Consider the following 15,679-nt stretch of genomic DNA (forward strand, 5'->3'; position numbering starts at 1 on the left):
AATAAATTTAAATAAATTAAAAAAAAACCAAAGCGAAAGCACAATTGCTGACGGGGCTCGGAGTGCTGCTCCAGTACAAGCTATTCTCGGTAATTCTAATGTGGATCCTCCTATTTTATTATAAAACCTGACACTGTGAGTTCATAGACTCCAGAGTGAGGCCACCTGGGTTCAAACTGTGTGTCAACTAGAGCAAGCTATTTTGTCTCTCGGGCTCCATTCTTATCTGTGAAAAGGAAAAACAGTTTGTCCTAGGCTTGTGTCTCTGTTGCTGTGATAGAACACTATGACCAAAAGCAACTTGGGGAGGAGAGACTTGCAGGTCACAGCTCATCATCAAGGGACACCATGGCAGAAGCCCAAGAACCAGGGAAGAACACTGCTTACTGGCTTGTCCCACTTGTCCAGTTACCTTTCTATATAGCAGGACTACCTGCCTAGGGATGGCCCCGCCCACAGTGGGCGGGCCCTTCGACATCAGTCAGCAACCAAGAAAATTCCCCCCCCCCCCCCCCCCCCCGTTGATGTGCCAATGGGCCAATCTGCTGGAAGCAATTCCTCAGCTGAGATTTCCTGTGCCCGGGTAGGTCTGTCTGGACAAACAAACCGATACGACAGTGGGCATCCGTTCTCTCACATGGGTGCTGGGGGTGGAATTCAGGGGACCACACCTGCACACAGACACTCACAAGTAAGTGCTGCTTCACTTTCTAATACTGATGCTATCTGGCTTCCCCAAGGACAACTCATTAGCATACTTAACAACAGATATTTTATATAAAATTAACTGTTGTTTAATATATAGGTAATATGAATAGTTTTAAAAATAATGATTTTTGAGTATGCGTGTATACACCTGTATGTGTAGACGTGTGTGTGTGTGTGTGTGTGAGAGAGAGAGAGAGAGAGAGAGAGAGAGAGAGAGAGAGATGGCAGCCTGCTGAGGTCAGAAGTCAACTCTATGGCGCGTTTCCCCTCTACCTTTCTCACCTGGTTCCGAGGATGAACATTACAGCTGTTGAGGCTGGCAATGAATACACGCCGGCTTCTACCATTTTATTGTGCTCAAAAAGATTCATAATAAATAGTAAAATGAATCTATAAGTAAGCTGCTTTCCAAGAAATTGTGAAGTTTTAGATTGCAACATTTATGAAACAAATCACGTGTCATAAATGTGCACTTCCAAAAATGATCTGCAAGCGGAACCACAGTCACGGTAAAGAAATAGTTACCAGGCGTGTGAACTATGAACTGTTTCTCAGTCCTTAAATCAGGTTCTGTCCCCTTCCCCTGAGGATGGCATCTGGTTACCACAGCCTAGGCTGGCCTTAAACTCCTGCTTCAGGCTCCCGAGGATTACAGGTGTATGCTACCATGCCCGGCTGTTTTATTTTTTACTACTAATAAAACAAGAATCCATTAAAAGCTGGTTTTAGAGCCAACAAGATGGCTTAGTGGGTAGCGGTGCTTGCCACCAAGTCTGACGACTTGAGTTCGCTACTACAGGGTAGCAAGAGGGGACTTTTCTTAAGCTATCCTGCCAGGCATGCACCACGGTATGCATCAACATGTCCATGCACACAGATAAGATAAATAAATGTAAAATGTGTCTTTTAAAATGTTTCCTGGCCATAAGATTGAGTTGTAATTAATTTACCGAAGTTTTAACCTAAAATGCCTTCAAGAGGAGTATGGACATTAATTCACTAAGTTTTACTAGGGCAACTATTCCAAGAGTCATTGCTATGTACCTTTCCTTTCCTTTTTTCTTTTTTTGCTTTGTTTTTTTCTTTATGCAGATGTGGCGACTGAATCCAGGACCTTGTCCATGCTAGGCAGGTGTTCCATCACTCAGCTGCATCCCAAGGGTTGCTTTGTCTGAAATGGGCTTGCACAAGAGTCCAGGCTAGCTGGGGCTCCCGAGCCCCCTGTTTCCGCCTCCCAGGTCCTGGGTTACAGGCACGTGCCACCACACCCAGGTGGTTTTTAGACTCTGCTCCCCGTGCCATCCCCTTTAGAGGGTCAGACACGTCAGGCTTCACTAAAAACGTCCCTCTGGAGGAGAAGAGCTCGATGCTGGCTTTCTAGGAAAGGGAATGCTGCCTGCAACAGGCTCTAACTCTGAGACGGCAGTTACTCTCCACAGTCTTTCCCACCAGGCCCTTCTGGTTTTACTTGGCGGGGCCTGCCCGCCTCTTCACGTGTGCACACCTGTGTGCACCGGCCGCCGCACTTACCTTTTGCTGTGCTCTGGTTCCGGGTGCTCCCCCTCTGGCTTTGCTGTGGATGACCTGCGCTCTCTGGGAACCTAAAGCATTAACACCAAGGAAAGGGATTCAGTCCTTATCCAGGGGAGAAGCCCTCACCTGAAGGAGCAGCCTTTATCTCATCTCCTGATGCGCTGCTGAGCACCAATCTGCTCTGAAGGCGCTAACAGCCTAGTCACCACCAGAGGTGGCGAGCAAGGGCGAACAGACTCAGTCTGTCATGGAGTAAGGGTTTCTTTCTCCTTTATTTAAGAAATTTTAAATATGTGCTTTATATGTATGAATGTTTTTCCTGTACCTACATCTGTGTACCAAATGAGTGAATGGTGCCCATGGTCAGAAGAGGGCACCAGATGTCCTGGAACTAGAGTCATGGACAGCTGTGAGACACCGTGTGGGTGCCGGGAACTGAACCCAGGTCCTCTGGAAGAGCAGCCCGTGCTATTTTAACACTGAGCCTTCTCTTCGGCCCCACTCTACTCCTTCTATAACTCTCTCTTTCTTTGCTCCAAAATCAAAAGGCAGACAAATGACACTGGACACACTGTGCACGGACCCACAGGAGACATGGTCCAAACGGGCGCGCAAATGTTGCTGAGATATCTGCGGTGCAAGAATTTTTCCAGATCTCGCCACTAACAACAAAATAAAGGGGCTTGGGAGATGGCTCAGTGGTTAATAGTGCTCATTTCCCTAGCATAGGAGTCTGGATTCCAGCACTCACATCAGTCAGTTCACAGCCACCCCTTAACTCCAGCTTCAGGGGATCCCTCTCCCTCTTCTGGCCTCCCTGGGCACCTGCATTCATTTGCAGACACTCTCCCGTACATCCCTGTACATACACAGGTAACACGAAACTAAGTATTGTTGGATTTAGTAGCGATCTGTTCTGAAAGCATTGCTAGTTATTAAGTGATAAAACAGAGGTGCTCACATCCAAGACACTCAAAGGGCCATCTCTGAGCGTCTGCCATGGGTCAAGCCAGGGAGACAGCAGACACAGCACAATTCAGCACCAGAGAGGACAGTCTGTGGCAGGAACTGGGCTGGAACCCTAAATGAATGCATCCTAAGTTGCCGGGCCTGAGGGTCAAAGTGACACACAGGCTGTCCAGTGTGACACAGGTCATCAGTGACTGGCAGCTGAATTACTAGGACTCTGTGAGGTAGAAACTCATACACAGTACACGACAGTTAAGGCTAACTCAACTGTCTGGAGACAGACAAGATAAACGTGTTCTCACTTTAGAATGGGGCCCCAGAACTGAAAATGTGTGCATTTTCCCCAACCAATCATAAGACTTTGTGGTAGCAGTCACAGAAATGGCAACTGCCCTGACTACCCGGCAGGGGAGAGCCGGGTCAGCCGGCAGCCCCTTTTAATGGCACTAGGAACCAAGTTTGTTAAAACGCTTGAACTGGCGGGGGACATGGCTACTACCTCGTTTACAGCAGCCTCTCCTTCAGCTAGGGCCAGAGCAGCCGTATAAGAATCACCCTTTGGGGGTGGGGTGGGATGGGGGTAAAGGGAGATGGAGAGAGAAAAGTGTGAAGGAGAGGATGAGGGGAACTTGGGGAAATGGGATGATTGGGGATATAGGAAGGTTGGATAGGGGAGCAGGGAAACTCATATCTTAGTTAAGGGAGCCACCTAAGGGTTGGCAAGAGACTTGAACTTGGAGTGGCTACCAGATGCCCAGGGCAATGTCCCCAGTTAGTTCCTTGGGCACCTGAGGATAGGGAACCTGAAATGAACCTATCCTATAGCCATACTGATGAATATCTTGCATATCACCATAGAACCTTCATCTAGCAATGGATGGAGATAGAGACAGAGACCCACACTGGAGCACCGGACTGAGCTCCCAAGGTCCTAACGAGGAGCAGAAGGAGGGAGAACATGAACAACGAAGTCAGGACCACGAGGGGTGCACCCACCCACTGAGACAGTAGAGGCGATCTATTGGGAGCTCACCAAGGCCAGCTGGACTGTGACTGAAAAAGCATGGGATAAAACCGGACTCTCTGAACATGGCGGACAATGAGAGCTGAAGAGAAGCCAAGGACAATGGCACGGGGTTTTGATCCTACTTCATGTTCTGGCTTTGTGGGAGCCTAGACAGTTTGGATGTTCACCTTCCTAGACCTGGATGGAGGGGGGAGGACCTTGGACTTTCCACAGGGCAGGGAACCCTGACTGCTCCTGGGACTGGAGAGGGAGGAGAAGAGGAGTGGGGGGGGAGGGGGAGAGGGGCGGGAGGAGGGGGAGGGAAATGGGAGGTGGGGAGGAGGCGGAAAATTTTTTTTTCAATAAAAAAAAAAAAAAGAATCACCCTTTGATTCTATGATCGCAGATGCTCAGCTTTGAACCACAGAAAGCCCGAGTGCTCATTAAACTATTTATAAGCCACTACAGAAGCACTCAGCCCGACATTAGGCAAAGGACTGTTTTACAGGCTGCTGAATCAGGTGCATCTGGGAGCGCCATGCCCGGCCGTCCAGAGCCCGCAACCCACCTTGTAGTAGTCATAGAGCAGGCCCAGCGCGGCTGCGCTGTCTTCATCCCCATTGATGCTCATCATGGCCTTGGTTGCTGCAGTGAGAGGGTTTTCCAGAAAAGACTTCCAGGCCTCATCCTCACTGGTATAGGAGCGCCGTTGCGGATAAAGGGCCTCGTTCTGAAGGACCAGCACTGGCCTTTTGCTTCAGAGGAAGAAAGTCAAAGTTAAATCCACACTTCCCACAGCAAGATAACTTACAAGCCGTTAAAAAAAATAAAATCAACAAAAACCAAAACTGAACAAACAGTTTGACAGTTCTATAAAATAGGAATGCGGCCCCGTGCCAGGAGGTGATTACAGGTGGGGGCAGCTCAGTGGCAGGACAACTGCCTAGCATGAGCAAGGCACTGGGTTCCACCTCCTGCGTTATAATGAATTAAATACCCACACCATTTGAAGACCTGCCTGAAGAAAACTCAATAAAGTAAATGAAATGGTGTCCACGCTCCTCTTAAAGGTATTTTTGAAATAAATAAAAACATTCAGAAAATTCAGGTTTGCAAATTTTAATTTACAAAATGCTTCCTCAAAAGACACGCTTTAAATTGCCTTGTGGTCTGTGAGCTACACCAATGACCCCAATAAGTCAAATGAAGACACGTTCAGAAGGCAGGACACACCCGAGGACCACTGCCAGAGACCCTGAGAGGACGCGATTTGCCCAAACCCACAAATACCCCCAAGAAGACATGGCTATGCACAAATCCTACAGCAGGGCACACGGGGACCCAGCAAGGTATGGGAAGGCGTGGATACATCTCAAACACTCCCCGGCCAGCGCCCTCTTCCAGCCCACACGGGGCTCATCGTGCTGTCACACGTGACTTCCCCCTCCCCCTGCCAATGCCATGACTTAAAACAGCTCCTTCCGAGAAACAGGGACGGGAAGAAAGGACCAAAAGCAAGAGGAACATTTCATTTAATCCTTCAGGGTGTATGAGAAAGTTAGAAGACTCTACTGTTACTAGAAGAAGGAGCCTGGAATGTAGCCAAAGGGGACTATAAATCAATAAAGAAGCATAATTTTCTGGCATGGGAGTGAACTGCTTATCTTAGAGATAAATACAACCTCCAACAAATGAAGCCATCAAATGAAAATCAGCCTTCTTAAAAAAAAATAGTAAACAAATCCGATTTAAAAATCTTTACATGGGCCCCGGTAAGATGGCGTGGGCAGTAGAGGCACTCGCTCATAAGTCTGAAGGCTTGAAGTTCTATCCCTGGGCCCTACAGAGTGGAAGGAGAGAACAGATTCCTCCTGCAAGTTGTCCTCTGATTTTCAAACACACGCACACGCACACCAAACAAATTAATCAATTAACAATCTTCCTTAGCTAATGACATGGTTTGGCTGGTGAAGGAACACAAGTTACATCTCCAAGATCCACATGGTTGAAGGAGAGGGAACTTGTCAAAACCTGTCCTCTGACCTGTGTGTGTGTGTAGCACACACACAAACCTATACAATGACATAAATAAAGCGTCGAAAAGAAAATCTTTCCTAGGCTTTAGGATTTGACGGCACAGCCCAGGGGTTGAACATGTGATCTCTCTCCTCAGAGTCCAGGGCTTCCTGGGATTAATCCCCAGTGCTCCCCAGCCCCACAATAAATAAAATCCTTATTAGTTTTTCACATCAGGCAAGGACTATGTCATGTTAACAGTGCAGTTTGTGGGAAAATTCCGGAAAATCAATGGTGATTTTAGAGACGCTTTATAGGAGATTTAATTTAAATGATTCAAGCAAACATTACCGATTCCAAAAACTGGAAATGTCAACAGTCTCAACAACTGCTCAGCTGGTACTATTTAGTAAGTCAACAGAGAGGGAAAAGTGGAGCATTGACTTTAGCAAGGCGAAGCAGCCCTTTGTGTGTGTGTGGAGGGAAAAGAATGGAGGTGTCTGGAACGTCCCTGAATGATGGCTGTCCTGACAAGCCGAATTTGAGGCTCGGCTCTCATTGCAACACACGAATGAAATATGGAAATGGCCTAGAGGTGACCCTATCTTTTCTAAAAGTGAGTGTAGAAAGTCTGATTATCTTTTCAAGTAATCAGCAAAGGTTAGGGCTTGGCAGTCACCCAAATCCTTCAACAACAGATATAGATTTAGAAAGAACAACAACAAAAACATAACAGGAAGAAAAGAAAAAAGGAAAGGAAGAAAGAAAGAGGAAAGAAAGGAAGAAAAGGAGAACATCTTTGAAAAGGGGAGGGAAAACTCCGTCTGCCCTCAGCAGGCAGAGCTGATTTGGAGCCCATGTTAACTCGTGCCATGAAGACAACTCTAAGGGCGCACATCTGGAGATAGGTTTATTAAAAATTGAAATTTGAAAATAGAGAAGACGTATCTCCATAAATCAAGTTCTAACCAAAAAACGATAAACCCACAACATGGTGTTCTCCAAGCCTTTGGGTCCTGAGTCCAGTGGTGGTACGGTACCCTGCTGAGATTCTCCGGTGTACGGCTGAGCTATTATTAATAGCCTAATAGCTACTTCCAGAAGATTCTGACAGCAGTTGGCTCATTCAACAGTTGTAATGCTAGTTTTTCAAGCTTTCCATCTTCTCCCATCCCATCCTACACTGATACAGCATCAAAAAATAAATATTTTCCAAGAGGCTTTATGTCTGCAATAACCCTGAAGGCATTTTATATTTCCAAAGTATGCCTAAGGCCAAGAGGTTTGCGCTGGGACTTTTGCTTCCTCAGTAAGTAGAGAAATAAACAGAAGAACAATTGCAGCCCACTTCTTCATGACCAGCAAGCTGCTGTTCCAGCCCTGAAGGTTCATAAGTGTTTTCAAATAAGACTCAGATCTTCAAGAGAGCCGAGCACTAACTGAACTACATTTTTTACAAGACAAGATTAATCTGTTGCTGACTGCACACAGAGCTAACTTCCTTCAGAAAACAGGCACAAGAAAAACAGCTTTATCAAGCAACTACGAAGCCAATTCTCTGCTCCAGATTTACTGAGCTGAAATAGACGGGCTCTGTCTTTCAGGACATCTTTATATTTATAGAAAAGTCGCAAGTAAAATCGAGCACTATCCGTACGCCCTTAGTCCTGCCAACGTCCGATCATTTCTTAAACCCCACACTCCAAAAGACAATCCCGATTCTAAAGAAGTCTCTAGTTTATCACCCTGCTTGCAGTTTCTTCCTCTGGATACTCCCGAACAGCAGAAATAGTCTTCTGTAATTACCATCGGTGATGCAAGGGCCCGAGAACACCCACAGCCGTTTTCTCACACAGCAGCCGCAGCAAAGAGAACGCGCGGGCAGCGGACACTTCAACCTTTCCCTAGATCTCTCGCTCCCGCAGCTCGGCAGGTGACAGCAGGCTGCCCGGGGTCCACCCGTCCCCACCGAGCCATGGGCGCGGGGTCCGGGAGACTTCGGGCGGCAGGGCCGAGAGCCGGGTGTCCCCCCGCTCGCCCCGCCCCTCCCGGCCTCGAGGTCCCCGGAGCCCGCGCCGTGGCGGCGGCAGGTGCGGTGGCCCCCGGGCCCTGGCCGGACTCGAGCCCGCGCCTCACTCACTTGTCGTACTCCTGTGTCATCGCGCTCGCTCGCCGCAGCCGGGCCGCAGAACTGGACTTTCGGGTTGGGACAGTACACCCGATCCGGGGGGAGGAGGAGGCGGCGGCGGGCGGCGCGCGGCGGCAGGCGGTGGGTCCGGAGCGGCGGCCCCGACGGGTTGGGTTCGCTTTTCTCGCTCTGAGCCGGCTCGGCGCGGGCTGCGCGCACTGGGCGCTAGGCTCGGCCTCCCATTGGCTGGCGGCGCGCCGGTCCGGGGCGGGGCTTAGGTAACTGGGGGGCGGAGATCACCATATGATTGGTGGGATGGCGGATGAGGGCGGAGTCTGAGGGCCCGGGCGGGAGGGCGGGGGCCACGCGGTGCGCGGCGGCGCTGGAGAGCTTGCGCGCCGCTGGCCCCGGTGGCGCCGGCCCGTAGTGGCGCCGGCGCCGCGAGGCTTCGGCGCGCACCCGCGTGGGCGCGTCTCACCTTCCAGCTCTCGCTCGCGGTCACTTCCCCGGCCCCATGGCCTTTCCCTGGGAAATATCTTGGAAAGGGTTCTGTCTTTGCTGCTGTGCAGGTTTGGAGTTTCCTTGCTGGTCCATTTCTTAGTGTCCACTGTATGTGAGCCGTACGTCTGCACGGCCTCTTAACAGCCCATTTCCCCCCAGACAGCGGTCCCTATTTATTGGGCGCCTATCTCGTGTCAGTGGCATGGGGCTACAATAAGCCTTCTTCCCAAGCTCCAGACCCCACATCTCTACTTGCCTCTTTATCCACTCGGACCTCCATTTGGGCTTCAGCATCCTCACCTCCTAGCTGCCTGTGTGCTCTCTCTGGCCAGCTTCTGGTTAGTTTCCACCCTCTTCCTCCTATACTCTCTTTTCCCTGATGGAACTTTTTTCCCCCTACAGGTCTGCTTCTTTAACCTCAGCCTGAGGCCTACTACAGTCCAGACACCAAGGATAGGGCAGAGACGGAGTTCACAAATTCCCCTGCTTCCTAGAGCATCCTAGTTTGGGAGTCACGGTGATTCCTTTGGTGTACCGAGAGGTGGCATGCTCTGCAGGCAGGTGGAGAGAGTAAGGTGGATGGGGGCTTAAAGATGACGGTAGTGAGGTGTGGGCATCTAAGGTACTCAGTATGGGTGGAGGCACAGCCATGGATGGGGTAGCCCGGGCATCAGCGTGTTCACTGAAGGGCTGGGAGAGCCGAGACCAGAGTAGCTGGGCACGGACAGCAACTGTAGAGTTCCGCAGGCTTCTGTAAGGTCTTAAACAAGGAAACTTTGCCGAGGGCTTGGGGTATGGCATAGACAGACCTCATTCGTGTTTTAAAATAATCTGGCCATTGAATGGTGGGGAACCAGTAGGAGACAATTTCAAAACTGCTAGGAAAAGATAAACAGTAGCCAGAAGCATGGCCTGGGGTGATGGGGCGGTAAGAAGTGTATGAATTGTGGACGCACTTGTTAGCAGAACTGACAGGATTTCCCGAGAACAGAAGAGCAGGTTAAAGAGTTTCATGGATAGATGGTGTGTCTGCAGTCCCAGGCCTCAGAAAGCCGAGGCAGGGAAGCTTTCCAGTTTCAGGCCAGTTCCAAAGTAAAACTCACCACCACCACCCCACAAAAAAGGAGGAAGAGTTAAGAGTGACCAGAAGTTTTGCAGCCAAGCAACTGGATAGTATGACTTTGTCTCCTGAGATGAATGACTGTTGTCCCCTGAGGTGGTGGGGGGCAGCAAACACATACATTTAGGGATGGGCAAGGGTCCTGTTTGAGATGTGTTGGTTTAAAGTCCAATTGTCATGAGTAGATGTATCACACAGATAGATAGTAGACTGGAGTCCAGGAGGAAAATCTGGACCGAAATTTGACCTCTGGGCATGGTCACCCTGAGGGTGGAATTCAAAGGTCTTGAAACGGCTGACCCTCCAAGGCAGAGAGGAGGAAATAGGATGCTATAGAACCTGGGTCCCGGAGCCTCTGACAGCAAAGGCGTGGAGAGAAAAAAGCCAGTAGAGAAGACAGGGTAGACACAGGCTGAGTGTGGGGACCAGTGAAAGATGCTGGATCAAGAAGACCAAGAAGTAAGGTGTGTTCTTGCTAAGGACTGAGCACATAAGGCCACCTGTTCCTTTGTCCTGTATTAACCACCCTCTCTTCTCCACCATGCCGTCTCACTTCTCCAAGGCATTAGTGCTCCGGTCGGTAACCGTAGCTGTTTCCAGTCTCTGTGCCCAGCCCTGGTGCAACACTGGGGCCCTACCGCCTGTTCTTTCTTTACGTGATAGTTCTATATTTAAGAAAATTACAGAGAGAGAGAGAGAGAGAGAGAGAGAGACAGACAGACAGACAGAGAGAGAGAGAGTCTTCACCCTCTTACCAGAGTGTCCCTTCGTAAAGCTTATGTTGCTGCCAATAAAGCCCACCCTTCCCAAGTCCGCTGCTACCCTGGAAGTTAGCAGACTCCACCCACTTCACCCACAGACTCAGGAGTACTTCCATTTCCCTACCCAGACTTCCTGAGCCTTGGCCCAGTGAGCCAGCCATCCTGTGTGACCCACAGTGCCTCCAGCAGATTTCCAACATTTCCCATGCTCCATTTTTCATGTGCAAGATTGTTATGTGAGCTTTTCCAGAGAGGGCATTGTTCTGTTGCCGTGTGGCCCCCAGCACTGGCATGTACGTGGAAATGTCCTGGAGATGGTTATCAAATGGCTCAGCTCTCTGTAGGCATCCAAGGCCCCACAGTCTGGTCTCCTCTGGCCTACCTATGGGACTGGCAGATTGGCTCTCGATAGAGAGGACACTGACGTGAATTGGATCCACTGTCTAACACATGGTAGGTGCCAGACAAACAGGAACGGTGAAGACACGTTAAGTCATAAAGTCAGAAACAGAGCAGTGTCTAATCCCACTGGGATTAGATCATATAGATGTAGTGATAAACATGTATGGTCTTAGGTGTGATGGTACACAGCTGTAATCCCAGCAGTCAGGAGGTAGAGGCAGTCACCCTCATTTATATAGTGAGTTCGAGGCCAGACTCATGTTTGTAACATGAGACCCTGTTACAAAACAAAAAAACTGAAAAACTTAGTCTTATCAGTAAACTTCAAGATAAGATTATTCCCCATTTCTTTCTAATACATTCTGAATTTCAAGTCCACATCTGTGGGCTGTTAGCATTATGTCTTTATTTTTACTTAATTTTTTTACACTTATTTATTTAGTGTGTGGAAATGAAAGGTAATAGCATGCCCATGGAAATGAAAGGCCAGCTTGTGGGAGATGGTTCTCTCCTCCCATCACGTAGGTTCCAGGGATTGAACTCAGGTCATCAGACTTGATGACAAGCTCCCATACCCACTGAACCATTCCAAAGGCCCTTAATTATACTTCAACGTTATTTTTAATTATAAAAATAATAACTACTCATGGTTCAAGATAAAGAAACTAGTAAGCAAGGGAAGGAAGACATTTAAGCAATGCAGGCGAGCTGGAGTCCAAATGGGCTCCTCTGTCCCCATCCCTACTCTCCTGAGAGAACTAACCACTTGTAACTGTTTCTCTGTGTTTCCAGATTTTTCTATGTGAATGAAAGCCTATAAAGTTCTTACAGGGACAAGTTCCTGCTTCTCACAATTTCCACAACTTTTGTGTCAGAGCACTGGAATTGATTTCTCTGAGTGGGTGTTTTTTAGAGACTGGTGGTCAGCAATAAATTTTCCCTTATCCTTCAGAATCACAGCCATTCACGATAAACATCCTCCCAAGTACGTTTCTGCTCAGTAGGCCAGGTATAGTCAGAGGGTAGATTCTAAGAATTGGAGTTGGTGGGGGAAGCATATGCACACTTAGAATTCTGAAATTAACATTTTTACTGTTGTACATGTGTGCACATGTGGGGGGGCGCTGTTTGTGTGGCATGGTGTATGAACGTCAGAGGACAGCATGATGGAGTCAGTTCTTTCCTTCCACCTTTACGTGAGCTCCAGGGATGAAACTCAGGTTCACAGGCCTGTGCGTCAGGCACCTCGTCCACTGATCTATCTCTTACCAGCGCACAGGGAGAATGTGTTAGATTTTTTACGGACATTTTTCCAATTAGCTACTCAAACTGGCCAAAGCCATGACGGTACCAACACCAAACGTTGTCAGAGAGCGCTATGAAAAAAATAATATCTTACTGCTCTGAACTGCGTTTTTTAAAGTTATGAGTGGGGCTTATATTTTTGGAGGGGCTTCTTAAACTTAAGAATGGGAGCCGGGTGGTGAGAGCACATTCTTTTAATCCCAGTACTCCAGAGGCAGAGGCAGGCAGATCTCTGGCCTCTTGGAGGCCAGCGTGGTCTATAGAGCAAGTTCCAGGACAGACTCCAAAGCTACACAGAGAAACCCTGTCTCAAATAACCAAACCGAAAGAATGGGGTAGTATTGTTGGTTTCTGCTTTGTTCTTCTGAGATGGAATCTGATTATATGGCCCCAACTGATCTCTAACTTCTGGGCTCAAACAATTCTTCTCCCTCAGGCTTCTGAGCAGCTGTGTCCAGGCTTGCAGCGATGCACCCAGCTGCAGTCTTATTTTGTTTCTTTGTTACTGTCACTTTAACTTGGAGGGATGTGCTTGTTGTTTTTCAGACAGTCTCACTACCTACCTCTCTTTAACCTCAAATTCATGATTCTCCTTCCATAGGCTCCCAAGAGCTAGGGTTATGGAAGTGTCACACCATACCCAGTCGATGGCACTGTTTTAAAAAGAAGGTTGTATCCTAAGTGATGGGTTTCAGAGCAGGAGACCCATTGCATCTCCCCACCCAGTGCAGATCCCATGGTAGCCATGGACTCTGGAAACAGTGTGTCAAGGTTGCTCCTGCTGGCTAGTGAGGTGTCTCAACATAGTTACTTCTCTTTGGGCCTCAGTAAAACAAACGTGTGTGTGTGTGTGTGTGTGTGTGTGTGTGTGTGTGTGTGTTGGGCATCCCGCTCTTATGTCCCAGGGCTCTAAGAACAGTTTCTGTGATCAAAATTACCCTGGACATTGCAGTTCCTTCCCAACCTGGCCCCAACAAGTTTCCTAATTGACACCCCAGTTAAAAGCTTCCAACACACTCTATCGCTCTGCCCCCGTTACAGTGTCTGGTACTGTGGTTCACACATGCTGAATTTTAGCCCTTTTCCCTGGCTGGGTTTAAACCAATCTGCTGTGCCACTAGAATTGCTCCCAGGGGCTCTGATCACTGTCCCTTCCTAGACTGCACCTCTCAGGCTGCTCTGCCTTCTCATTAGTATCTGTCTGTCCCACATGACTGTTCGAGATCAGGATTCAAGTTCTAGGTCAGCATCACAGTTTTACCCCAGGTGGCTACATCCCAAATAGTCCTGCGTTTCCTTTTGGAAAGCAGTAGTGAGTGTTGTGGTGTTAACTGGAATGGTGTGTTTCCAGAATTTCCCACAGGGGTGTGTGAGAGAGTGCATGACATGAAAGCAGAGGGGACACTGGGGGAATGAGGGGACAGTAGAGGAGGAGCAGGAATTGAAGTAAGGTCGAATGACACATATGCATGAAAATGTCATAATGGAACCCATTACCATGTGTGCTAGCTTTAAAAATTAAAGACACAAATAAACCTAAACACCACCCCCCCAACACACACAAAATGAGCCAGGAGGTGGTGGCACACAACTTTAATGGCGGCACCCAGAAGATAGAGGCAGAGGCAGGCGGATCTCTGTGAGTTCGAGGCCAGGCTGGTCTACAAAAGCTAGTTCCAAGACAGGTTCCAAAACCACACAATGGGTTTTTTCTGTCTTCCTCTTGAAGAGGCTGCTTTTGTCTCTTCCCACTTCTCCCCTTCCCCTCTTCTGTTTCTCTCTCTCTCTCTCTCTCTCTCTCTCTCTCTCTCTCTCTCTCTCTCCTCTTCTTCTCTTCTCCCCATTCCCCTCCATAACCCACTAAATAAACATCCAACCTCAAAAAAAAAAAAAAAAAAAAAGAAACTACACAGAGAAACCTTCTGGAAAAAAATTCCCACATTTCCCAGCTTATGGACATTTAAAGATGTCTTCTTTCTTCTCTGAAGATCTGAGGTTGGTAGAGTGTCGCTCATGGTAGAACGTGCCCAGAAAGTGCCAGGACTGACATTCAGTCCCTGATATTCCATCCTCCATCCCAACAACAAACATATTCTAAGAGTAGGAACCTACGTTCTCGTCCCGAGGCACACCACCTCATTGCCTCACAGCCGCCATTTGTGCGCCTCGCTGCCTTCCTTCTGGGATTTGAGTCCTGATGACAGGCTGGTAATGGAAAGGACATCTCAAGTGGCTCAATGATAATGGCAGAGTCTCTGCGCCAGATCTCCAACCGCCCCACCCTTTGCCAGCCTGAGATGAAAGACTTTCCACTCTGGAGAACAGGGTGTGGGAGGCAAGGAAGGCTGACTGTCCCCACTGCCTCCAGCCCTGAGATGTCGGAAGCTGTTTAACCTCTGAGTCCACCGTAGGCAATCAGATTATTATCACTCTTATTAGTAAAGCCTTTCGCTAGTTTTTAAAGAAAAATGTCACAAATTGGGAATACTGGGACATACGTGTAATCCCATCACTTCCAAAGGCTGAAGCAGGAGGCTTAAGAAGTCAGCACTAGTTGGCTGTACAGTAAGACCCTCTCAAAGGAAAAGAAAAGCGCGATGCCCCATACAGTTCCCAGCATATAACAGGAGCTTAACAAATGTTAAATTTACAACCTCCTCACTTTTCCCTTATCCTCGCATAAGCTGTTTAGAGGATAAAAACTTTACCTCTTATTTAAAAAGAAAAGAAACCCACAAATGTCAAGCATATTAGCATCAGTGGTCATTGCTATTCAGAAGGGGAATGACATTGGCCTTCCTTGGGGAGTATCAAGTGTCCAGCATGATCAGGCACCCCACCCCACCCCCAGCTTCTGATCCTTAAAACTCTTTGAGGTAGTCTGAGGTCATCTCTCATAGATGGAGAAGCTGCTGTGGAGAGAGAATGAGTTCCAGGGTCTCAAAGCCAGTAAGAGTGATGTGCACCCTGACATCTTGAACCCCATACTTTCTAACAAGTTTTGATGTTTCTGCCTGAGATTCCAAGATTAACCCACGGCCCCATTGTAGAGCTGTCTGGACACACACACTGAACATGGCAGAGCTGTGGCCGGCACTTTCTAGTGACAGTATCTGGTTTTGGAGATGTTTGGCGGTTGCCTGAGCAGAGTCTCAAATCTCGAGCTCCACCAACTCTCAGGATCGCACCGTTTTCATCACCCATCCGCTCCACTTTCAAATGTGACAGTT

The 15,679-nt window shown here is 48.4% G+C and overlaps 1 protein-coding gene across 2 annotated transcripts in view; it reads right to left on the reverse strand.

The window, feature by feature from the left end:
• Grhl1 (grainyhead like transcription factor 1) overlaps positions 1-8,510 on the reverse strand; it is a 47,645-nt gene extending 39,135 nt beyond the window's left edge. For both annotated transcript variants that reach the window (XM_057787539.1, XM_057787531.1), the window contains exons 1-3: positions 8,373-8,510; positions 4,785-4,971; positions 2,239-2,309 (exon numbers count right to left, since the gene is read on the reverse strand). In XM_057787539.1, coding sequence (XP_057643522.1) covers positions 2,239-2,309; positions 4,785-4,971; positions 8,373-8,392 — 278 coding nt within the window. In that variant the 5' untranslated portion in view covers positions 8,393-8,510. The remainder of the gene's footprint in view (positions 1-2,238; positions 2,310-4,784; positions 4,972-8,372) is intronic.
• Between the last annotated feature and the right edge of the window lie 7,169 nt (positions 8,511-15,679).

The sequence above is a fragment of the Chionomys nivalis genome, chromosome 1 (assembly GCF_950005125.1).
Source record: "Chionomys nivalis chromosome 1, mChiNiv1.1, whole genome shotgun sequence".
Lineage (NCBI taxonomy): Eukaryota > Metazoa > Chordata > Mammalia > Rodentia > Cricetidae > Chionomys > Chionomys nivalis.